Genomic DNA, 26,289 nt, shown 5'->3' on the forward strand with positions numbered 1-26,289 from the left:
TCAAATAGTTTGTATAGTATTGGAGTTAGCTGTTCTTTGAATGTTTGATAGAATTCACTGGTGAATCCTTCAGGCTCTGGGGATTTTTTCTTAGGAAGTTCTTTGATGGCCTGTTGGATTTCTTTTTCTGATATGGGATTATTTAAGAAATCTATTTCTTCTTCTGTTAGTCTAGGCAATTTGGATTTTTGTAAATATTCATCCATATTACCTAGGTTGGTAAATATTTATTGCCATATAGTTGGGCAAAGTAGTTTTTAATGATTGCCTTAATTTCCTCTTCATTGGAGGTGATGTCCCTCTTTTCATCCTTGATGCTGTTAATTTGCCTTTCTTCTTTCCTTTTTTTAATTAGATTAACCAGTACTTTGTCTATTTTGTCTGTTTTTTCAAAGTACCAGCTTCTAGTCTTATTTATTAGGTCAATAGTTCTGTCACTTTCGATTTTATTAATTTCTCCCTTAATTTTTAGGATCTCTAGTTTGGTTTTCTTCTGGGGGGTTTTAATTTGTTTGTTCTCAAGTTTTTTAATTTGCATTTCCAATTCCTTGATCTCTGTCCTCCCTAATTTGTTAATATATGCACTCAGGGATATGAATTTTCCTCTAAGTACTGCCTTGGCTGCATCCCATAAGGTTTGAAAGGATGTCTTGCCGTTGTCATTTTCTTCAACGAAATTATTAATTGTTTCTATGATTTCTTCTTTATCCGATTTTAGAGTATCATATTATTTAATTTCCAATTAATTTTTGATTTGGCTCTCCATGTACCCTTACTGATCAATATTTTTATTGCCTTGTGATCTGAAAAGGCTGCATTTATTATTTCTGCTTTTCTGCATTTGAGTGCCATGTTTCTGTGACCTAGTGTATGATTTATTTTTGTGAATGTGCCATGTGGTGCTGAAAAGAAGGTGTATTCCTTTTTGTCCCTATTTATTTTTCTCCATATGTCTATTAACTCTAATTTTTCTAAAATTTCATTCACCTCTTTTACCTCTTTCTTGTTTATTTTTTGGTTTGATTTATCTAAATTTGATAGTGGTTGGTTCAAGTTTCCCACTAATATGGTTTTACTGTCTATATCGTCCTTCAATTCTCCTAGTTTCTCTATTAAAAATTTGGGTGCTATATTATTTGGTGCATACATGTTGATTAGTGATATTTCCTCATTGTCTATACTCCCTTTTAACAGAATATATTTACCTTCCCTATCCCTTTTGATCAGGTCTATTTGTGCTTTGGCTTTGTCAGATATCATGATTGCAACTCCTGCCTTCTTTCTATCAGTTGAGGCCCAAAAGGTCTTACTCCAACCTGTAATTCTAACCTTGTGAGTGTCAACCTGCCTCATATGTGTTTCATGTGTGTTTCATGAAGACAACAAATGGTAGGGTTTGGGGTTCTAATCCAATCTGCTATTTGTCTACGTTTTATGGGTGAGTTCATCCCATTCACATTCAAGGTTATGATTGTCATTTGTGGATTTGCTGGCATTTTGATATCTTCCCCTCGTTCTGACCTTTCTTCTTTAGCTATCTCCTTTTGAACCAGTGATTTGCTTTAGGTCAGTCCCCCTAGTCCCCTCCCTTGAGATGCTTCCCTTTCTAGCCCCTCCCTTTTTGTGCTCCCTTCCCCTCCCCTCTTCCCTCCCTTTTTATGCTCCCTCCCCCCTCCTCTTCCCTCCCTTTTTATGCTCCCCCCCCCCTTAATTTTCCTTTCTTTCTTGCCCTATTGGATAAGATAGAATTCAGGATCCCACTGGATCTAGATGTTCTTCCCTCTCAGATTTAATTTCACTGAGAGTAAGGTTTAAGTAATTCCACTTCACGCTCTCTTCCTCTCCTTCTCATATGAGAGTTCTTCCCTTCCTCTTCCCATGTGTATCTTTATATGGGAAAGATTATTCTATTAAGTCCCCCCCTATTTCTTGAAGTAAGTCTTAGTATTATCGATGGTTCCCCCCTCCCTTTTCCTTTCTTTACCCCCACTTTCCCCAAATCTTCTTAATGCCCCAATCTTTCCCTATGCATGTTTCTTCTAACTACTTTTATGATGCTACAATTTTTGAGAATTACACGAAACATTTCCCCCACATATTAATATATATAATTTGATGTAAATGTAGTCCTTATAAAATAGAGTTTGATTTAAAGAAAAAGATAAGATTTATCTCCTTTTCCCTTTCTTTCATATTTACCTTTTCATGTTTCTCTTGCTTTCTGTGCTTGGATATCGAACTTTCCACAGAGCTCTGGTCTTTTCTTAGCAAATGCTTGGAAATATTCTATTTTGTTGAATGTCCATACTTTCCCCTGGAAGTATATAGTCAGTTTTGCTGGGTAGTTGATTCTTGGTTGGAGACCCAGCTCTCTTGCCTTTCTAAATATCGTGTTCCATGCTTTGCGGTCTCTTAGTGTGTTAGCCACTAAGTCGTATGTGATCCTTATGGGAGCCCCCTTATATCTGAAGCTCCTCTTCTTGGCTTCTTGTAGGATTTTCTCCTTTTCTTGGAAGCTCTTGAATTTGGCAATTACATTCCTAGGGGTAGTCTTTTGGGGATTTAGTATAGAGGGTGTTCTATGAACCCTTTCTATTTCTATTTTGCCCCCTTGCTCTAGAACATGGGGGCAATTTTCTTTTATAATCTCCTGTAGAATAATTTATTGTTTATTGTTTATCTTTGGTTTTTCTGGGAGACCGATAATTCGGAGGTTTTCTCTTCTCCCTCTGTTTTCCAGATCGGTGACTGTCTCAGTGAGATATTTTATGTTTTCTTCTAATTCATTAATTTTTTGGGTTTGCTTTATTGATTCTTGCTGTTTTATGATTTCACTTTCTTTGAGTTACTTGATTCTGGTCGTTAGAGACTGGTTTTGCTTTTCAGCTTTGTCTGCCCTTCTATTGGATGCTCTGAGCTCTTTTTCCAATTGAGCAGTCTTATCTGTCAGACTGCTGATCTCTTTCTCCCATTTTTCCTTCCAGGTTTCCATCTTTTGGGTAAGCTCCAGTTTGAGATCTTCCAGAACTTGTTGATAGTTTCTATTTTGGGAGGCATGTTCTGATTTTTTTTGGATTTCCTCCTCATTCTCTTCTTTTCCTTGGGTACTTCCACCATAAAATTTTTCAATAGTCACCTTTTTCCGTTTCTTCCTGGAGGCTTGATTTTGGGCCATGCGAGCCATCCCTTTGGTGGTTTTATTCCCCTTTCCTTTTTGGTCTGGGGTCTGGGTGATGTGGGTGGGTTTTCTGCGAATTTAGGTTGCCTCAGACTAGTTCTTCCCAGTCTCCAAGGTTTCTTAGAGTGTTGGGGCCCTGATCACAGCCACACTGCCCAGGTGTTCAGCTCCGCCCAGATAATCAGCGTGTGGTCCACCCCTGGTGTTTAGCTCCGCCGAGATGTTCAGAGCAGCCACCCCAAGTACAGCTTCGCTGACCCCCGTGCTCAGTGCCGGGTTCTCCAGTGAAACCGCCCTGAGACGTTTTTTCCTGACAGTCCCCAGATCCCAAGGACCCTGGAGTGCCCCCCCCCCCCCAGACAGAGACATTCCCCACTCATTCGCTGTCCCAGTGAGCGCTCAGGTAGCTCCCTCTGGTTTGGTGGGGGAGGTGGGGGGGGAGAAGGGCGCTCAGTTCATGTTTCTGTGCAAGCTTTTCCTCCTTCTTATTATAGTGTGGAAATGTTCAAACCCCACGTACCTTCGCCTCTGTGGAGTACTGGGGTGTCCTTCTGTTCCTCCAAAGGTGATTTTTATGCTCCTTTGATGTAGTCTGTTTCGTTCGGTGCCGGTGAGAGGAAGCGTGTGGCGTCTAGATTGCAGCCATGATTACCTGGAAGTCCCGAGTCTAGAGTCTTTTAAATCAGGACTATACAAATTCTTAAAATCAGAAGGAAACTCAGAGGTCCTTTAGTGCAAGTCATACCATAACATGACTGATTCTCAGTGTTGCCAACAAATCCCCATCAGCTTCCACTTGAAGACCAATATTAGTCTTCAAATACATGCTGCAACAGTCTGGTACATTTCTGGACAACTTTAATTGTTAGAAAGTTTTTTCTTTCATCAAGATAAAGTCTGGTTCTTTACAACATTTGCCCTTTCTTCTTAGTTCTGCTTTTTGGGACCAATCAGTGAAAGTTTTAATTCTTTTTTCACTTGACAGCCATTCAAGAATTAAGAGACAGCTATCATTTTCTCTAGAAGTCTTCTCTTTTTCAGACTTAACAGCTCATATTGAGTCAAGATTGATTTGGTGGGACCTTTTTAGAATCGAAGAAGCTCCTAGTCACCCTTTCTGGCTCTGAGATCATAAGACTAGGCCAATTATAAATTGCCTTTGAGGACAAAGTATCTAACTGTGGTGAAGGGTGAATGGGTGTTTGCTGACTTCTGCATATTTTTGTATGTGGCAGTTAAGGAATTTCTTCACCTTTGAAATCTGTGGAGAAGTCTTTTAACTTTAGAGGATTTGGTTCAGATTTTTTTTTTAAATTATAGATTTGATCTACATTAAAGTAATGAAGTACTATATTGACTCTTAACACTTAAAAATTGAAATTCTTTTTGTTGAGAATAAAAGGCCATTTTCCCCCTGAATGGGTTAAAAAAATTTAAGTGTTTAAGATAATATTAAAAAAATTTTTTTACCAGATTTAATTTTAAACATCATAATTTTCCCAAAGAGATAACTATTGTTATAGGGTCTGGAACAAGTGAAGGCTATGAAAGTGATCTGCTTTCTGTTCTCCATCTCACCATGGTACTTTTATACCCTTAATCCCTGGCCTTTTGGGTGACCCTGAGTAGTTTTCTTAACCTTTTTGGAGCTTGGCTTCTTCATTTGTAAAATGTGGAGGTTGAACTTGACCTTTTAGATCCCTTGCAGCTCAGTTGCTGTAATCCTGTTACAGGCTATTCTAAAGTTGAGTTCTTGTAATTTTAGGAGTAAAACTGTTGTTTGGATTAGAAGAAATCATTGCTTTTTCTTCACTACATTTGATCAATTTTTTATCAGAAAAAAAAGGAATAGGAAACACTTATCTTCTCTTATGAGTTGAAAAAAAATCCTGTCATTTCCTCTTCTTTTGTACACTATAAAGTTCTGTCATATGCAGTTTGATTATGGACAGTAGCAGTATATATGTTTAGATGATTTTGTATTTTGTAGCCCATAAAGATTAAGAATTGCTATTTTAATGAAATAACTCCAGTTTAATTAAGGGATCAGGTGTTATGAATATTAATAGAACCAATTCTTGGAATCAGAAGAGGCAACAGGAATTATTGAAATACAGTCTGAAATACAGTCCCTCTATGACATTTCTGATGATTGGTTATTCATATTGTATTTAAAAATGTCCAGTGATGGCAAATTTACTACCTAACAATGTATTCCATTTCATTATTGTCCATTTGCAAGTATTAGAAAATTCTTTCTTATGTTAAACTGAAATCATACTCCCTAGAAGTGCTCTTATTGGTCCAGTTTTACCCTTTGGGACTAAGAAGAATAGTTCTTACAGCTCTTCCTTTATTTGGCTAGTAATCATAGTTCATATTTATAAAGCTCTTTACATATATCATTTGGTTCCTCACAACAATCTTGTAAGGTAGTTACCATTATTATTCCCATCTTAGAGAGGAATCATAGAGATTTTACATTTCAGAGGCATGATTCAAACTCTTAATTTTCTTGACTTTTATGTCTACTGCTCCATCTACTATGAAATGTTCTCTCTTTGAGGTTAGACAACCATCATGCTTTCGAATGATCTTCAAGTCTCAGTTTTAATTCCCCTATTCATCCTGGGCAAGGTGTCCTGGAGTTGCCCTCCATTTTCATCACATCATTTGAAAATGTGCTGCTCTAGAGTAAATATATTTGGGATCTGACCAGGGCTCTCATGCCTGTGTTTTAGATGAGCCTTGGTTTTCTTTGCCTCTTAGTATTCTATTGTTGGTTTTTTTTAGAATGATAATAAGTTTGCAGTAATATCATGCTTTAAGGTTTGCAGATATCTCATTTTATTGGTTCCATATACTGCTTAGTTATAGTCTGATTGTTTTGAGCATGTATGTTTCTTAGGGTAGATTGTAAAGTCTATAAAGCTATTAATGAGTCTTCTACATCTGAGGCATCTCGAAAGCAAAGGAGATTTAGATGATTATGTATCAAAGGATGGCTCTTACGAGCCTGTCATTCCCCTATTAATAGCTCAGAATGAGTTGAAGGCTAAATACATCAAAAAAGGGTTTGGTTTCTTTCTCTTTTAAAAAACCCTTACCTTTCATCTTAGAATCAATTCTAAGACAGAAGAGCACTAAGGGCTAGGCAGTGGGTTAAGTGACTTGCCTAAGGTCACATAGCTAGGAAGTATTTGAGGCCAGATATGAATGTTTTGTTTTTTAAAAGAAAGCTATTTTGAAAGAAAAATCATCCAAGAAGTGATAGGATCTTTACTTGGGGATGATGGAACACATAATGGGCAAGAGAAAAGGCAAAGCCCCTGAATTTTTATTTTGCTTCTGTTTTTTCTGCTAAGGAGTACTGAAAATGACAAAACAAAAATGACTCACAGGTAGTTGATAGCCGAAGTAAGTAAAGAGATAATAAGAGAGTGCCTGGCTATAGTGAATTCAGGTCACTTGGATAAGATGAAATACATCTTTGAGCCCTGAAACAAATGGCAAATGTGATCCTAAGCCACTATCAGTGATAACCAGAGATGGTGGAAAACAGCAGAAGTTCCACAAGAAGGACAAAGATCTCAGTTTTAAAAAGAGAGAGAATGGTCAGCAAACTCTCAGTCAGTGAGCTTGTTTGATTCCTGGAAAAATTATAGAATGGATCATTAAAGAGATAAGGCAGTGGTGACAGCACAGCACGGCTTCATCAAGAAAGATCATATCAGATTAACGTCATTTCCTTTTTTTGACAGGATTACTAAAGTAGTAGATAAGAGGAACAGATAGATAGGTGTCCATAGTGTTTATCTAGATTTTTTAGTAAAGCTTTTGACAGAGTTTCTCATACTCTTATTGTAGGGAAGATGTAGAGATAGATTAGACAATCTGCCAGCAGATGTGTGCAGAACTGCCTTGATGGCCAAACTCTAAGAATGGGTGTTAGTAGTTCAAAGGCAGACGGCTCTCCCGAGAGAGAGAATGCTCTCTGGATCTATGCTAGATACTGTGTTGTTTAACATCTTTGTCAGTGACTAGAATAAAAACAAAATGGAATGCTTGCAAAGGAGAACACGCTAGGGAATTGGTGGCACAGTGGATAGAGTGCTGGCCCTTAGGTAAGAAGACTCTTCTTCATGGGTTCAAATCTGGCCTCAACATGTTCTAGCTCTGTGACCCTGGTCACATCACTTATCCCTGTTTGTCTCAGTTTTCTCATCTGCAAAATGGGCTGGAGAAGGAAATGGGAAACGACTCCACTATCTTTGGCAAGAAAACCTCAAATGGGGTTATGATGAATTAAACATAACTGAAACCATTCAACAAGACTACTAAGTGGGGAGACACATTGGACGACAGAATCAGAATCCCAAAAGATCTTTATTGGCCAGAGATTTGGCTGAATTTAATAGAATGAAATTTGTTAGTGATAAATGTATTATCCTTGGGTACAAAAAGAAACCAACTTCACAGATACAAGATAGGAGAGGCATGGATAGATGGACATTATAAAAAAGGTAAGGCGGCAGTTCAAAAAAGCAAAATCAGTTTTGAGCTTCTTGAGAGGAATATCATCTGGGAATAGGAAGATTGTAAGTACTACTGAACTCTGCTCTCATCAGACCTCATAATTTAAGGATTCTGATAAACTGAATAATGTCTAGAGAAGGATGACCAAGACAGTGAAAGAGGTTTAGTCTGTTACATTAGGATCAGTTGAAGAAACTGGGCAAGTTTAACCTGGAAAAGAGAGGACTGTGCATGTGGGGTACATAATAGTTCTCTATAAGTATGAAGTCCTGAGTAGAAGTTGCAAAAAAGTGAAGTTAGGCTTGGAGTCAGGAAAACCTTCCTAACAATTAGAGTTGTCCAAAGGAGGAATGGGCTCCATACAGAGTAGAGATTGAAGTACAGAGTCTCTCCAATTCTCAAATCCCAGGGTCCTCTGATTCTGGGAGAGTTAGTTCAGTGCTAGTCAGATAAGAGGCACTTAACAAATGTTGGCAAAGAATGATCTTTAAAAAAAAAAGTTCTGATCATGATGAAAAACACCATCTTCCACCAAAGACAGAACTGATTGGGTCTGAATGCAGATTGAGACAAATACATAGTTCACTTTATTCCTTCACTTGCAATTTATTTCAATTCTTTTCACAAAATGACTAATATGGAAAGATGTTTTACACTATTACACATGTACAATCTACATGAAATTGTTTATCAAGGAGAGAGATAGGGTGAAAATTTGTTTCAGATTTTTAAAAAAAGGATAAATAATGTTTTTTTTCATGTATTTGAGGAAAAAATAAATTAAAACAAAAAGTCCTGAGCTCTCCTCTATGCTGAATATTATAGGAGTTGAGGAAAAGGAGCCTGAAGTTACATCCATAGGTAAAAGATTGATATTTGCATGCACGCTAATCTTGCCACATGTACCTCAACCCCCCCCCCCCCACACACATATTGAGATACTTCTAGATACATACAGTCACAACTAACATACAATTGGCTTTTCCACATCCACTCTTAGACAAGGGCCTTATGCATGCAGATGTAGAGCAGGCATAGTTTATTCAAATTGAGATACAAACTTCACTGAATGTCACAGTTAGGACCTCAGAGACTCTCCTCCAGACTGTCATGGAACAAAAATTCTGGCTACAGTCCCTGACCACCATGATCCACCCTCTAGTGAGGAATCCTACTGAATCTCAAGACAGCCCATTCCATCTTTTGATAATGCCACATAGACACTCTAGTCCAGGAGTCCCCAAACTTTTCACACAGGGGGCCAGTTCACTGTCCCTCAGACCATTAGAGGGCCAGACTATAAAAAAAAACTATGAACAAATCTGCATACCGCTGTCTGGGATGGTGGAGGCTGCAGCGCTGGCTGTGATGGGTCTGTCACCCTTGCACAGACCCATCACTGCCACCACTATATTTGCAGCAGTATACACAGTGCAGAATCCCCACCCCAGATCGCCGCTCACCATGCTGACGTCTTCCATTGTGCAGCCAGATAATCCTTTGCACAGCACCTTGTTCTCATTCAGTTACTCTCAGAACAAGGCACCACGCAAAGGATTATGTCACTGGAACTAGTACTGTACATGAGTGACACCATGCTTTGTGGCACCACCACATATAGTACTCTTCTCACTGACCACCAGTGAAAGAGGTGCCCCTTCCAGAAGTGTGATGGGGGGCAGATAAATGGCCTCAGGGAGTCGCATGTGGCCCATGGTTCATAGTTTGGGGACCCCTGATCTAGAGTAACAAGTGGATTTGTGCAGAGTTTGGTTCAATGTGTGGAAAAACTTGAGAGCACTTAGGACTACCTAAAAATATAATTGACTGCTGGAGTAGTGAAGTCCTTTCCTGGCAGCTCTTCAAAGAGTATGAATGACTGTCCAGCTCTCTCTAAAGGAGAGGTTTTTAACCTGGAGTCCATGAACTCATTTTGGTAGTATAAAAAGTAGATTTTTAAAATAGAAACTTAGTCTATTAATAATGAAATAATGAAATTTGTCTAATTGTTCAAGTTTATTTCCTTAAATGAGATTTCCTGATTTCTCCTGATTGACTGTTTTTTGAAGAAGCTGAAGTTCTTCATTCCTTAATATAGGCCAGTTTACTTTGATCTAATTTTAGACTAAAATGATAAAGATGAGTTTTTTTTAATGATAGTGAGATCTCATGAATATTTGTTTTGTATCTGATTTTTACTTTTCTTTCAGCTCTATCAATATTGGGGACATCTTTTGGTCTCTACCTTCTCCCTTTTTGCAAGAAAGCAATATTACTGGTTGTTTTGATGGCTGGCCTTGGTATTTCTACTGGAATGGTAAGCATAGGTAAGTGAATTTACTGTGATCATTCCTGGGTGAAGGAGAGACAGAAGAAAAGATAATTTCTTTTAGAAAACAGTGAACTCTGTTTTCTAGGTTATTCTCCCATATGGCACTCCCATATATTCCTGAAAATGTGTTGTTCTTATGACCATAATCCTTGCCAGGTGTGAGGTTGGGTGTGGGAGCCTACTGTTGTGATTTGTGTCCACCCTACTTCATAAGCAATATGTGTTAGTTAGGATAATACCATAGAGAGGAAAGATTTCTCCTGTGACAATAGTTAACATAGTAAGATAACTTTCATTTAGGTAGTAAATTCTAATTATTCTGTTACAAAGTGATTACTTAAAACCTAAACTAAATTTGGACTTAGAGTCTAAGTAAGATTAAATTCAGTGAATGTTTACTAATTATTCATTAATTTGCCTATTAAGTTCAAGGTAGACTTAGAATACTTGAGTTGGAATGCCTGCATGGGTAATTAGAGCTAAAGAGAAAAAATTGTTCCTTTTCTTGCTTATCACTTCTTTTTCTGTTTTTTCCCCCTTCTGTCCAAATTCCTGTGTTCTTCCAGCAAATTACTCCTGAATTATCTAACCTCTTTGATACCCACTAATGCTGTTTAATTTTGTGTGTATACAAATAAATGCATTATGTAAATACATTCTTACATACATGCACACACAAACACAAAGGAAGGTATGTAGACTGAAGTTATGGTTTTATCACCAGTGAAGAAACTTCTTCTACTAGTGCAGATCAGCAACTGTTTTACAACTTACCAGTCTTCAAGAATGACCAAATAGAATAAGTCAATTTCTTTTTCCCTTATGGCAGTCCTTCAAGTGATCATTCTTTGAGGAAGAAAGCCATGAGTTCAAGTCCTGCCTGTGATATACCCTGGGCAAATCATCTAGCTTTTCATTGCTTTAGGCACCTCTTTCATATCACATGTGTACATACACATCCAATATATGTAAAGTGGTTTCATCCACCATTAACACTGTGGCCTTTTGTGTTTCCTTCTTCCCCCAGTTGTAGTAGCTGAGGATGTAGGAAATAAAGACTTTGGGCTCTTAGCTCAGTGTGTGACTTTTATCCATCAGTATTTTGTCCACACATCTGTGAAGAGTCAAGTGACTGTACCAATTTGTATCACTTGACCTTCATGGAGGTGTTAGAGGGTCTTGGTAGACTCTGAAATGGTCAGATCCAACTATTAGACCTGGTATGTGCATAAGTAATATTTCTAAAATTTCTAATATTTCTAGAGAATTTCAGTAACCCCATTGTTATCTGATGATTAAAAACTGAGTAGAATGTTTTACTTTGAAACAGAGTTTGCTTTGTCACTTCTGTTGTCCTAGTTCCAGTACCAGGAGCTTCTCCTTGTTTGCAATTCTTTTCCTTCTATAGACTTTGTGCTTTGTGCTGTGGACCTTCTTTGTTATTAGCCTTTGAGTATTGTAATAAAGGGGATACTTGAGGGGATACTCTAGGGTTTCAGTTGATCAATACTGGAGGGCTAATTGATTCTCTACTGGATGGCTAATAGATCAAAATTTTTTGCCTACTCTTCTCCCTCAAATGCCACCTGTTTTTTCACCCACTCCCTCCTGCCTCCCTTCCTCTCACCCCCCTTTTAGTCAGTCATGTTCTATGTAACTCAAGGTGAAACTATGAGGTTTAGAGAAGATACTCTTTCTTTCTCAAGTAATGGGTTTATTGGAGAAGACAGGAAAGGATGGAGGATGAGGTAAGAGGGATGGGGGGTTTCCCTAATCTATACAAGGAGTTAGGAGGATATTGGGAAAATGACAGTTCAGTCACAACTGTGACACAAAGTCTGTCGGGGAGTCACTAGCAGGGACAATCAGAGAGAGATAAGAGGACAAATATTTTCTTCTTTAAACTCAAATCTCAGATATACAAGCAGTTCTTCAGGTTCAGCCATCACCATCAGCCACACTAGACAAAAGTTAGTTCAAAAGCCAGAAACCCCAGCTTCTTCTCTACCACTCTGTCAGAAGCCACCCTGGTCTCTCTTAGCTTAGGACAGAAAAAAATCTCCCAGTTCAGCTGCTGGCTTGACTCCCCAACTGTTTCTCCTGGGAACGTTCCAGTGGAATGTTACCTTTTGATTGCCAGATGATGTCCTTTGCATGCACTGCAGATTCTCTCTTTTATAGTATTTGATGGCTTGTTATCAGCTCAGCACTGAGCACTCTCCATCTACTTCCCTTTGTCTCTCTCCTTTTCTCATGCTGTCTTTCATGCTGCTCATTGTGTCTAGTTTGTTGATTATATACTTCAGAGAGTTGTAAGGGTTAAAATAGGGGTTTGACAAAATAAGAGAGAAACATTTTAACAATTTTAGTTTTAATGCGAATAGAGTTGTAAATTAATATTATCCCTTTAAGCCAGAGAAAACTTCTAGCAACTTTTAGCAATTAACAATTTAGTATAATTAAAATAGAGATAGTAAAAGAATATAGTAAAATGAATATAGTAAAGGAAATATAGGAAAGAGGTAGAGAAAGAAAATTTCCTAATTTCTATACTAGTTATCCTATAACTACCTATAATTACTACCTAAACTGCCTATATCTACCTATAAAAACAACCACCTCATAAACTTCCAACCCAATCCAGACCAATAAAAACCAACCCAATCAGTGTTTAATCCAATCTGAATTAGGTCTGTCAATGAAGACCAGCTACCTTCCAAAACATTCAAAAAAGAAAAAAACAAAAACCAAAACCTAACAGCCCAAACCAAAAGCCAAAAAAACCCTCTAAAGGCTAAAGCCTAAAAGCCCTCTCAGTAAGCTCAGGCCTGCCTTTATATTCCAGCAACTAAATGCCAACCACCAACCCAACACACTCCCAATAGCCAACTTCCCCATAACTGCCAGCCCTGTCAGCAACTGGCTCCCCCGACCAACTGATGCTGGCAGACTTTTATCCCCTTTTTCTACCTCTTCCTATCTCTATGGTTTCTCCTTACTCTCGCTATGGTTTCTACTTTCTGTCACTGTGGGCTGATTAATCCCTACACAAATCTATGGTAAGAATTCCTTATAGTACTAAGTTACCCTCTCTGTCTCTCCATTGTACTTAGGCCATTTGGATTCTTTAGAGATGACGTTTGTGTAATTAGGTAGATTCATTGAGAAAAATATCGGTGTTCACTGTGTCCATGGAATTTGTTTCTATAACTTAAGGGATATAGAATTGTCAGAGTCCTCTGAGGTTTGAAGGTGGGTTAATGGCATTCGAGCAGGGGATGGGTCTTGGCTTGTGATTTCACTGACTCTGTGAACTCCATATGAAGAAATGCACTCAGGTAAAGCAGATTAGTGACTGCAGCTAAAGGTCTTAGAGCTGCCAGGACTACCTGGCCAGTATGGATCAGAGGCATGACTTGAACCCAGATCTTCCTGATTTCTCTATGCTGGCCTGCCTCTTGGCTTAGCAAGTTGTAGTTTATATTTCTTGTATGTTCTTTCTGACACTTAAACCTTTTTCTGAAGATGATTACTCCATTGACTTTCAATATAACAGTGACATACAGAATTTTTAACACAAAAATATATTTCTTTTTATTATTTGTAGGTGGCAATGTGATCATCCTGCATATATGGAGAGGTGAAGCAGCCCCACATCTGCAGGCCTTGCATTTCACTTTTGCTTTGGGGGCCTTTTTGGCTCCCTTACTGGCGAAGTTGGCTTTGGGCAGTTCTGGGCCCTCTGAAAACCACACAATAGCTGATATGTCAAACCACTCTGAGCTCAGCCCACCACCTGTAGCCGACTTAGAAGCAATATTTGGAGTACCTGCTAATGAAAATTTGCTTTGGGCTTATATGGTTATAGGAACTTATGTTTTGGTGATATTTTTCTTCTTTATTATTTTATTTTTCCAAAAAAGTCCAAATCAAGAGAAAACAAAAGCAACTGCTCAAAAATCTCGAACTGCAAAACACAAGAATGTTCTTCTTGGACTCCTTTTTGTGTTTTTCTTTTTTTATGTAGGAGCAGAGGTCACGTATAGCTCTTACATTTTCTCTTTTGCAATGCTCCATGCTGGCATGAGTGAAAGCCAAGCAGCAGGCTTGAACTCTGCCTTCTGGGGGACATTTGCTGCTTGCAGGGGCATGGCGATCTGTTTTGCTACGTGTATGAAGCCTGGAACCATGATTGTGTTGTGCAATGTGGGCAGCTTGGCTTCTTCCTTGCTCCTGGTGATTTTTGATAAGAACCACATTTGTCTCTGGGTGGCAACTGCAGTATATGGGGCTTCAATGGCTACTACCTTTCCCAGTGGCATTTCCTGGATTGAACAGTACGTGACCATTAAAGGCAAAGCTGCTGCTTTATTTGTAATTGGTGCTGCCTTGGGATCAATGGTCATTCCTGCAGTGGTTGGAGTGCTTCAAGGAAAATACCCTTATCTTCCAGGAGTTTTGTATGTTTCTTTGGGGTCAGCTATTGCAACAGTGGTTTTGTTTCCTATCATGTACAAATTGGCCACTGCCCCTCTTGACAAGAAGATTCAGGAAAGTAGAAGGAGTGAAGACCAAAAAGCATTACTATCTTCTAGATTTAATGATGAAGATGATGATGATGATGATGATGATGATGATGTGGAAGAGGGTGCTGAAGAAGAATGGAATGAAGCTGATTTTGAAATGATTGAAATGAACAATACGATGAGGAATTCAGTAATAGAGACATCTAGAAAAATTTTGAGAGAATCCCCAGTAGAAACCTCTAGTCAATTATTGTCAAATGACATACCTTTCAGTTCTTCTCTGGTTATTACTGGCAACTCCCCTGTGAAGCACCTTAATACGGAGCGGGAAAAAAATGACTAACAGTAAAAGATGGATTGGTTACTGATTCCTGTAACAACCACTGAATTTAAGGAAGTAAATCAGAGAAGATACTTAACAAGTTCAAATACATTTTAGGGTTTGGCACTTTTAACCCTGATTTCAACTAAATGAGCATTCTGGTGCAGCCTAGATTTTTTGACAACAAAAAGAGGACAGGAATAGTGAGATATGGCTAGTAAAGTGACTTTATTGTAAGAGTGAAGAGTAGAGCAAATTATTGGAATTCAAGGGTCTGTTGTAGAGTTGGTAATACCTCATGAAAGAATCTATTGCTTGCCTCAAAAATCTTCTTTAACTTGGACAAAAATTGTGTAGACAATTCTGTTCAACTTGGAATAGATGATGATAATACTTCAGATTTCTGATTCATAATATAGTTCTGATAATAATGGGTGGGGGAGGTATAATGGAAAGAACCTTGCATTGAGAGTCAAGAGGTAATTTACGCCTCTAGTTCTTACTTTTTACTACCAATTAGCTCTGTGATCTTGCTTAAATCACTTAATTCCTCCAAGTCTTAGTTTCTTATTGTAAAAATGAGAGTATTGGATTTTGATCTCTAAGGTCTTTTCTAGCTCTAAAATTCTTTGTATAGTAATGAGATATTCTCCAAAGAGTAAAATGCACTAACTTTAATTGTACAGATTGTTATATGCTCATTTCATTCTTCCCAAAGCCCAGTTTGAGAGAAAAAAAAAGTAGTTGAAAAAGAAAGATAAAAATGACATAAATCACTTTGGCTGTACTTTTGCTATGAAATTTAGTGGCCTGAAAGTTTCACAGACTTTAGTGTTTAATATTTTAAGCCATTGTTTAAGGAGGATGTCCTTAAGAAATAATTTTCTCAGCTCTAGGGAAGTTTATACTGTTAAGAATTATACTTAAAAGAGAAAAGCCTACTGAAAAGTTAGTAATTTATTTTTCTATGGTGATTATTTTTCTCTCTAAGTTTGAGGGGGAATTTGCATATCTAAAATTTTGCTCTTAAAAGTAGCAAAATAGTATCCCTACATTAGTAGTAGGACCAATAGGGAAGGACTCTTCTAGGGTCCATTACCTATCTCTGCTCCAAATTTGTTTCTAGGCCTTGTAGGACTAGAAATTCAGCTGCATGTATTCATCCAGGGTTTGGTTGATAGAACCCTAAGAGATGGATGTATCGATCCAGAGTGCCAACTGCTTTCACAAGAAGAGATTTGCCTTTGCAATGTGGTAGGCTCCTGTTCCTTTTCCAGGGCAAGCCTCTTTCTGTTATCAAGTTCCTAGGAAACCAGATGAATGTTACTCAGGGAGGCTGGGGTCACTGAAGAGGAGACTGAGCATCTTTAAAAGATCATTTTCCTTTACATCATAGAAAACCTGATGAATTGACTTGCACCATGGACAGTCTAGGGCTGTCCTTAGGCCATTCACTTCTTCCACTTAAAATGTGTCTCTTCCTGGACACTGAATTATATTTTTCCCCAGGTTTCATAACTGACTACACTTTCTCATTCTACATGTTGGCCTTGATACAACATACCTTTCTCTTACCTAGTTCCTTCCCTGCCGGATGGTGCACTTGTGCGACCCAGTGAACCTCTGCCGACAGTCTTAGTGCTCAAATGGGCATCCCTTTCCCCTTTCATCATCCTACTCTGTTTCTGTGGCACTCCAGCCTTTGAGCCTTGGAACCCTTTTGCTTATTTTACCACATTAGGCCCCATTGAATGACCTTAATTTTAGGGGAAGAGTGGTGGAAGTAGAGGGGAAGACAAATGCTCTTCTGCTTTTTATAGCTCCCCTTGTCCCTGAGCTAAACCTCTGAGCTTACTGATGCTTCATTTGCTCCTCCACTCTACAAGCCATCCCATGGGACATCTGGTTAATGGGCATTTATAGCAGCAGCTGAACAGAGAGGGGCAGGCTGAGCTGGAGAATGGTGAATGGATGAGGGGCATAAACAATCCCCCAACCTGGCAGGAGATATAGAAAAGTATATAGAGTTTCCTAGAAAGGCACTCGCCATCACAGGCTACATTGTGAGTAGCTGTACAGTGTAAACTGTATTGCTAGAACTACCTTGTATTTTCCATATTGCCAAGAGAAGAACTGAAACTTAAATTGCTGGGAATTAGTGATGCTAAAATGAGCCTTTCTCTGGGAAATAGTTCATTCTACTAAGCATTTGTATAATCAAAACCTCAAGCAATGTAGGGAGAGATTGAAGACTATCTTGAATGAAAACAAATTAAGTGTGATGTAATAAACTTTTTAAGTACTTTGAGGTACGTTGCCTGTCATGAAAAATACATCAATTTAGTTGTGTAAGAAGCAGAGACTTGTAAAATGATTGACAGGGACATGTGACACAGAATCATATGAGAGCCTGGGTCAAGATTCTAAGATTCCAACTGAAACCAGAAATCTGGGGGAAGCTTTGGGAGGTAGTTAAAATTTCCAGCTTTCTTCATGTTTTCTGGCCCCTTTGAGATACCAGCTTGAGAGGAGAAAAACAGCTTGAACTGACTGCTGGCAGCTAGAAGGAAGACAAAAGGAGAACTTCTCTGCTGGACCTACTTTGGGATCTTGCCTCATTTACTGGACTCTGTGTTGTGAGGTTCTTTTTGCGGGGACTTAATTTATTTAGCCTAGGTAAGTTAGCCATTAGGATAGTATTAAGGGAATTTAGGTTTGGGGATAAGATTAAGAACTTTTCCTTCTCCTTTGTTAGCCTCCTTCCCCTCCCATTCCCATCAATAAACTTAAAATATTTAGATGCTTCCCTCTTGCCTCTTTCCCTTAAGCAATCTAATAATAACAGTTGAAGTGTTATTGAGAAGGATTTTTCTGTCATTTCATGATTGAAAAGAAAGGGATTAGGAAAGGATCTCTTCCATACCTCTCCTTTATTCTTTTAGTCAAGAGATCCTTGGGCAACTTATTGTTGCAAATTAAAAAAAATCATTACTTAAAAAAAGTACATTTTCTGACTGCCCTTTGATCCAGCCATACCACTGCTGGTATTGTAGCCCAAAGAGATAATAGGGAAAAAGACTTATACAAAAATATTTATAGCCATGCTCTTTATTTACTCCCTACCCCAGCCTCTCCAAGCATGATAATGCATAGCCAGCAGCATTTCTGTTATTCCTTTTATCCAGCTAGCAGAAAGACTGACCTCTTTGTTAATATAAATATCTGATCATCAGGCAGAGCCAAGGTGGTGGTTTAGTAGTAGTAAAAGCTGAAACCTCTCCGAGAATCCTTCCAAACCACCCTTTTAAAAGTTCCTCAATGGGGGAAGCCAGGTGCCTCAGTGGATTGAGAGTCAGGTCTAGAGATGGGAGGCCCTAGATTCAAATCTGGCCTTAGACACTTCCCACCTGTGTGATCCTGGTCAAGTCACTTTTCATTCATTGTCTAGCCCTTACCACTCTTCTGCCTTAGAACCAATATACAGTATTAATTTTAAGATGGAAGGTAAGGTTTGTTGTTTTTTTTTTAAGTTATCAAACAAACTGCCCTAATATTCTTGAATAAGAGGATAAAATAGAAATTGAAAGAATACACAGATTACTTCCTGCCATAAGTTCCCAAATGACAACTCCCAGAAATGTTATACCCAAGTTCTAGAGCTCCCTGGCCAAGGATAAAATACTTCAAGCATCCAGAAAAAACAATCCAGTTATCGTGGAGCCCCAGTCAGGCTTACACAGAATCTGGCAGTTTCCACATTGAAGGATTGGAAGGCAAGAGAAATGGATTTACAATCAGGAATCACCTATCCATCAAAACTGACTATATTCTTTCAGGGGAAAATATAGTCATTTAATAAAATAGATTTCTAAGCATTGCTGAGGAAAAGATCAGATTTAAAAAGAAAATTTAATGTCCAAATACAAAATTCAAGGAGAGCATAAAAAGGTAAATAAGAAAGAGAAAAAATTTACGGGGGGCTAAACAAGGTTAAATTTTATATATTCCTATATGAAAAATATTTTTAACTCTTAAATTTTTTTATCATTATCATAATAGAAGAAGCATACATAGAGAGTGTGGTAATAAGCTATTCAGGATGATATGTAAAAAAGAAATTGTGGCATAAAAAGAGGATTACACTAAGAGAAATGGGAAAAATCTATTATAGTGGAGGGAAGGATGAGAGTGTCAATGTTTAATACTTAAACTTTAATTTCACTGGAATTGACTCAGAGAGAGAACAGTCAAATTTATTGGAGTATAGAATCCTATTTTATCCTATAGAAAAATAGAAAGGGAATAAGAAGGAGGGTATTGGGAAGGGGACTAATAGAAGGGAATGGGGGGGGAGTGATTAAAAAGCAAAACACTGGTGTGGAGGGACAGAGTGAAAGGAAAGTCAGGATTAAAAGAGGAAAACAGGATGGAGGGGAATATACAAATGGAATCATAATTGTGAATGTAAATGGGATGAACTCACCCATAAAATATAAGAGGATAGCAAAGAAAAAGAATTCTACCATGTATTGTTTGCAAAAAACACATTTAGGGAAGGTTGACACACATAGAGTAAAGGTAAGGGGCTAGAACAGAATCAGTTGGCCTTCAACTGAGATAAAAAAGGAGTAGCAATCATGATCTCAGACAAAGCTAAAGCAAAAATAGGTCTGATTGAAAGATATGAGGAAGTAATTACATCTTGATAAAAGGTAGTATAAACAATGAAGTAATATCAGTACTTAACATATATGCACCAAATGGTATAGAATCCAGATTTTTAAAGAAGAAACTAAAGGAGCTTAAGAAATAGACAGTGGGACATCAATCTTTCCCTATCAGAACTATATAAATCTAACCAAAAAATAAGCAAAATATAAGTAAAGGAAGTGAATGAAATTTTAGAAAAGTTAGATTTAATAGACATCTGGATAAAATTAGAAAATTGAATAAGGATAAAAAAGAATTTAGTTTTTTTTTTCAGCAGCACATGGTACATACACAAAAACTGACTGGGCATTAGGACATAAAATCTTCACAATCAAATGAAGAAAAGCAGAAATAATAAATGCAACTTTTTCAGATCAAAATGCAATAAAAATTATAATAAAGGTTGTATATGTTTCATAAAATCCAAGATTTAAAAATTAATCCTATCTTCACAGGGTTCATGGAAAAGAAGATTTAAAATTAATTGGAAACTACATAATCTAATTCAAAATAGGTGGGTCAAAGAACAAAACGTAGAAATAATCATTGATTTCACTGAAAGAGAATGAGAATGAGAATGAAAGAGAATGACAATGAGGAGACACCATATAAAAATTTATGGAATACAGCCAAAATAATACTCAGGGGAAAATTTATATCCATGAAAGCTTACATCAATAAAACAGAGAAAAGGCAGGTCAATGAATTAGACATGTAACTAAAAAAAGCAAAAAACAAAACTAGAAAAAGAAGTGAAAAATCCCAAATAAAGACTAATTTGGAACTCCTAAAAATCAAAGGAGAAATTAATAAAATTTAAAGCGAAAGAACTATTGAACTAATAAAACTAGGTTCTATGAAAAAAAAACAAAATAGATAGAACTTTAATTTGATTAATAAAAGGAAAGAAGAGAATCAAATTACCAGTATCAAAAATGAAAAGGGTGATTTCACCTCCAAGGAGGAGGAAATTAAAGCAATCATTAGGAGCTATTTTCCTAATTATATGAACAATATATCTGATAATTTAGGTAAAATGGATGAACATTTATGAAAATATAAATTGCCCAGATTAACAGAATAGGAAATAGAATACCTAAATAATCCCATCTCAGAAAAAAAAATTGAACAAACCATCAATGAACTTACTAAGAAAAAATTTTAAGGGTCATATGCATTCACAAGTGAATTCTATCAAATATTTAAAGAACAACAAATCCCAATACTTTACGTACTATTTGCAAAATAAGCAAAGAAGGAGTCCTTCTAAATTCTTTTCATGACACAAACATAGTGCTGAAACTATAAAAATAAAAGGTAAACTGTAAAAATAAAGCAATGAATTGATTATTGATTTTAAATTGATTTAGATACTCTTTTTGCTGTGTTCACAAAGTATCTTCAGTTTATATTAGTGAAGTGAAGCTCATAAGTAAACTTCTCTTCAGGGCTAGGTGCAAGGATGCTTATGGAGACTCTTGTTATATGAAAATAAAATATTTATTGAAAATATAAGGATAAAAAAGGATTTCTAACTCGAAGGGATTCTAATGCCACCCAAATAAAACTCCCTGGTTCTGTAAGGAACTGCTTCTCCTGTGCCCAGTGGCTACACTAATCATTCCTAATTTGACTAACCCAAATTTTCCCTATTCTACAATAAACGAACACTCTTATCCTTATAATCCTTAACTACGCCTCCAAGTTATAAAGATAACAAAGGCTAGCTGACTGAGTCTTAGTTTAGTCTATACTACAAAAGCTAGTCAGGAAAATTGGTGTAGTGATTGTACCTTGTATTTATGTGGCTCAGCTTGTGTGTGTGTGTGTGTGTGTGTGTGTGTTTTCCCCTAGTACAATATGTGACAAGATACCACTACTTTGCACAGTGCTTTCTGATGTTAACAAAGTAAAACCTGTTTTTAGAAAGACTGCCCTGATGTTATCTACAAGAGGAGCCCAAGATGCATCTGTGGGTAAATTATTTGGATTACAGGAACATTTTTCTACACACACATTCATAGACAAGTTTTACTGCAGTCAATTAAGAGATTCTTTTAGGTAGACAGGAGAAGGAGGGAGTGTGATCAAATGGATTTAATATATTTGAATATGACTAATGTATATGCAGCTTTGTATAATTGTGAATATTTATTGGAATAAAATGTTGACTCACATGAAACTGTAGATGGCAATGTATTTTTTCCCCTTTTTTAGGTGGTTGTGATTTCTAAGAAAGCTTTTGAACTCAGGTTTAAATGATGAGCCATCAAAAACTGCCAGAAATTTTGGCATCAGATATCTTGAATAAGGCTAGTTGATATCCAAGATATGTAGCAAATTGATACAACTATATGAGTAAATGCAAGCTCCTGTATAAGTGGTCAGAGGGTGAGCAATTTTCAAGAAAAGTATCAACAACCCTATCAAAAAAGTGTTCTAAGTAACATCATAGAAGAAACAGAATTTAAAACAACTGAGGTTTTGTACCCATCTGGTTATTAAAAAGATAGCTCTGAGAGAGGCTATTATCTCCTTGGTTTGGGCATCTCCTCTCATGGTGCAGATGGCATCCTAAACCTGACCATCCTGTGTAGCTCTTGTCAATGTCCTGCTACCAGTTTTTCCCATGTGCTGGGGGCATCGCTCACTCTCTTCTACCATGCCAAGTATCTTAATTTCTCTGGCTTCAGTTTTTTAATTTATAAAATAAGGACCTGGGTTCATTCATCTATAAAATCCCTTTAATCCCTTTACACTACGATTCTAGGACTTAATAAGACTGAAGGGTTTTATTGACCACAATGTCAGTTTGAATCACTTGCATGGCATGGCAGCCAAAGAAGCTGATACTTCATTAAAAGGGCATAATGTTCAGAATAGCCTTGCTCTACTCTGCCCTTGTCAGACCATATCTAGAAAGTGGCTATTTCTGGGTACCTGCTATCTCTATTCCTTTAAAAAATTTGTCTTGTAATTATTTTGTCTATACAGCCCAAAAAGCTCTGGAGGTCTTTATCCTAACTCCCATTTGTATTGATGAGTTGGGGTGCCCAAAGTAAGACTGGCTACATTTCTCTATCTGATTATCTGAATTTGGGCAGTTTATATTTTTAAAGATACTGCGCTATTTCTTTTGCGTTCTTAGTTTTATTACTATATATGGTATCCTCTGCAGTATATGTTCTGATTATTTTTATTTCTTCTGGTTTTGTATGGATCTCACCATGATCATTTGCTTTCCTTTTTTTGACTTTTTTGTGTCTTCTTTTTAATCAAATTTGGTAAAGATTTATCAATTATATTAGCTATTTCAAAGAACATTTTTTATGTCTATTTCTCCTATACTTTTTAATAGCTCCTCTTCTTTTGAGATTTTAGGTTTGTTTGTTTATTTTCTAATTTTAAAAAATGTATAATCAGTTCATTAATTCATTTTTCCTGTTTTGTTAATATATGTTTGTATGGCATTTCATCTGAGGACTTCTTTAGCTGCATTTCAGAAATTTGGGTATGTGATTATAATGGTTATTTCTATGTTTTGTTTTTTGATCTACTCATTATTTAGTCTCCATTTAAGTCTGTGCTTTTGTTTGTGGTCCCTGAACCAATAACTATTTCTCATGTATTATGTTCTGTTTTATGTCCATCTTTTTATATGTTTGTTAGTAGGTTTATATACATGCTCAGTTGTTCAAAGTCTTGTTCTAAGTCTCATGTCATGCAGAGAAATGCACACACACACACACACACACACACAAATCTTTTGTAGTTTCACTTAGAAGATGTTATTACATCTTTCAGCTCTTTTCTTCTATAGATTGTTACTTCCACATATTGCATTTGGTTTATCTGATAGATTATCTAAAACTGAAGGATGGATATTGAAGTCTCCTGTTGCAATTATATTACTTTTTCTGTCTTCCTGTGACTCAGTTAATGTTTCCCTTATGAAATTGGATGCTAAGATTTTGGATATTATTAATAATATTATGGATATTGGTTTTTCCAACATACTAAAATTTCCATTTTTATCCTTTTTTGTTTTTAGCATGATTACCATTCCTGTCTTTTTTGGGATTTATTTGATGTACAATAAATTTTTATTTTGTATATGCCTTTGTTTTTTAATTTTTTCTTATAAGCAACAGATTGTAGGGATAGTTTAAAAATAATCAAATTTGTACTCTAATTTTATTAAGATTATTCAGTCCATTCATATTTAAAATTATGAATTAGATTATATTATCCTTCATTTTTCTCTATTTTTTTTAAATTAAGATTTTCTTCCCCTTCTTCCAAGGGTAAGCACAATGTGATATCTCTTCAGTTTACTTTAGCTTATTCTTTTTTTTAAGGTGGCTCCATTCCCTTTGGCTTTCTTCCCCTCACTCTGATGGTTTTACCTGGTTTCTCTCTGAAGTTCGCTCATTAATTCCTTTTGGTTAATTCTTCACCCCTCTTTTCCTCCTCAGTCAAGCTTCCTCTCCTCTTCTTTGAACAGTCCTATTCATTATTTTGAAAAATGTCCACCAGATCTCCCAGACAACATATTTCTTTTCACCTATAGGAGCATTCATCAGTGGAACCTCTCCTACCAGGAAAACAAGGATTCCCTCGTTCTCCCTGTTTGTCTTTTGGTCCCCTTACCCCCTCTCCTGCAGGTTCTTCTCTTCCTGAGAGACCACAAGGATCAATTTCCCTCCAATGCCTGGCTTCGGTTTGACTGAACACATCCCACATTCCCCTCCCTCTTGTGCTCCATCCCACTTTCTGACTCAGTCCCCCACCCAAAAAAAGAAACCATATTGCTTCACCAGTGGCCATGGGATGGCCAAGATTTGCTTAAAATGCTCTAGGCCTGTCTCTTCACTCATACTTCTACTTGTCTTCCACCTTCACCCCTATCTCTTCAGGTACATTTAGAAAGCAATCTCTGGCCTCTCTGCTGTCACTCTTGCTGCTGCTTCCCCCCTGCCCCCCTGCATTTCTGCCATTTCTGGTGGTTGAGAAGCAAATAATCTCTTTAGATTTGTTTTCTTTCCAGGAATATTTTAAGCTTGTTTTTATTACTGAACATCCTTCTTTTTTATTTTACTTTATTTGGTCAATTTCAAACATTATTCCTTGGTTACAAAAATCATATTCTTTCCCTCCCTCCCCCCCCTCCCTTCCCATTGCTGACCCGCAATTCCACTGGGTATTACATGTGTCCTTGATCTTTTTTTTTTGATTTATGGTTGAGCTCACATTTTCAGGGTAATTCACCCTGCACTGCATCTCTTCAGAATATATTTTATTCTATATTTATTCTATTCCCTCTTGCGTTTTCAGTACTATTTGAATTTCCAATCCTTTGTATTTAAAGGTCTTTCTCTGGATTGCTTTCATAACTTGTTTCTGAATTGAACTGTTAAATTTAACCACTATGTGGCTTGGAGTTTATAGCATTGGTTTTTGAGAGAACGACCACCTGCTCAAAAGAATCTTGAACTTGGAAGAACAGGTACTCATGAACCAGAGCTACAAGGGCTACGGCCAGTCCAGCAAGTACAACGAATAGGAGCAGGCAGGCTCTTTTTATCCTAGTCCCTGATGCAAAGATGGTCCTCCCCAGGCCCCCCCATTCACCATTGGCTGGTTATTTGAGAAGTAAAATCTTATCCCAAAGCTAGCCAATGGGAACAATCAATTTGGAAAACCAATTATCCTAATTATTCAAGTAGATTTTAACCAAATCAAAACAAGGACAGTTTCAATCCTGAATCTGAATCAATCTGAAATGGGGCATAGGCTGGGAACATGAAGGGTAAGGAGTTTGGATGGAAAGGCTCCCCAACTCCGTCTTGGGGATTCATTGAGGAGTCCACCAGGTTTCTGAACTACATCTTTTACAGCTTCTTTTTTTCCAGGAGGCGATCTATGAATTCTTTCAATTAGTATTTCATTTTTTGTAGTCAGAAGGCTTGTACTATTTCTAGCCTCGCGGTATTCAGGTTTTTTGTTTTGTCAGGTTCTTCTGGGGGTCCGATGATCTTTCGTTGTCTCGGCACATCCTGGCTTTGAGAATGATAACTTTGTGTGGTGGTAAGCATATTTTCTTTTAATGTTTCTTGCTTTTCAACCTCTAGATTTTCTTTCAATTTCGTGTGTTTGTTTTCTTAATCAGTCATTCAGCTGGATGCTCAGCCCTGTCTCTCAGCCTTGGTGGGGGGCCATGCATAGCACTCCCTGCCCCCTTCGGGCTTGTCCTGTCCTCTTCCTTGACTCTATGAAGCTGCTGTTGTGCGTGTGTGCAGGTATATGGGGTGATTTCTGGCTCTGGAAGGAGGGGTACAGGCTAGATATGTGTCCTCCCATGTTCCCTCTGTTCTTCTGTCCTGCAGAAATCTGTGGACATTGGGCTCGGAGCCTGGTGCCCAGACCTCCATGTACTAGAATGGGGGGGGGGGGGGGAGGTCTGGTTTTGTTGCAAGCCTGTGGGATAGGTCTTTGGGTTGGCTAGTACAGCTTAGTTACATTGCAACTGGGAATATTATGCAGGATTGAAAGATCTATTCCTACCCCAAACTCTTCTCAAATCCTTTGTGATTTTGCAAAGTGGGAATCTCAAGGTTATCTGAAAGGGTCTCAGGTTAGCAATCTATGGAGATGATGGGTTAAAAGGCATTTAAGTCGGGTAAGA

General features: G+C 37.4%; 1 protein-coding gene across 1 annotated transcript in view; it reads left to right on the plus strand.

Annotated features, from left to right (window-relative positions):
- Positions 1–21,786, plus strand: part of LOC100029352 (sodium-dependent glucose transporter 1B) — a 37,606-nt gene extending 15,820 nt beyond the window's left edge. The window contains exons 2-3 of the mRNA XM_056814355.1: positions 9,925–10,041; positions 13,654–21,786. Coding sequence (XP_056670333.1) covers positions 9,925–10,041; positions 13,654–14,915 — 1,379 coding nt within the window. The 3' untranslated portion in view covers positions 14,916–21,786. The remainder of the gene's footprint in view (positions 1–9,924; positions 10,042–13,653) is intronic.
- The last annotated feature ends 4,503 nt before the right edge of the window (positions 21,787–26,289 follow it).

Source organism: Monodelphis domestica, chromosome 2 (genome assembly GCF_027887165.1).
Source record: "Monodelphis domestica isolate mMonDom1 chromosome 2, mMonDom1.pri, whole genome shotgun sequence".
NCBI classification, from domain to species: domain Eukaryota; kingdom Metazoa; phylum Chordata; class Mammalia; order Didelphimorphia; family Didelphidae; genus Monodelphis; species Monodelphis domestica.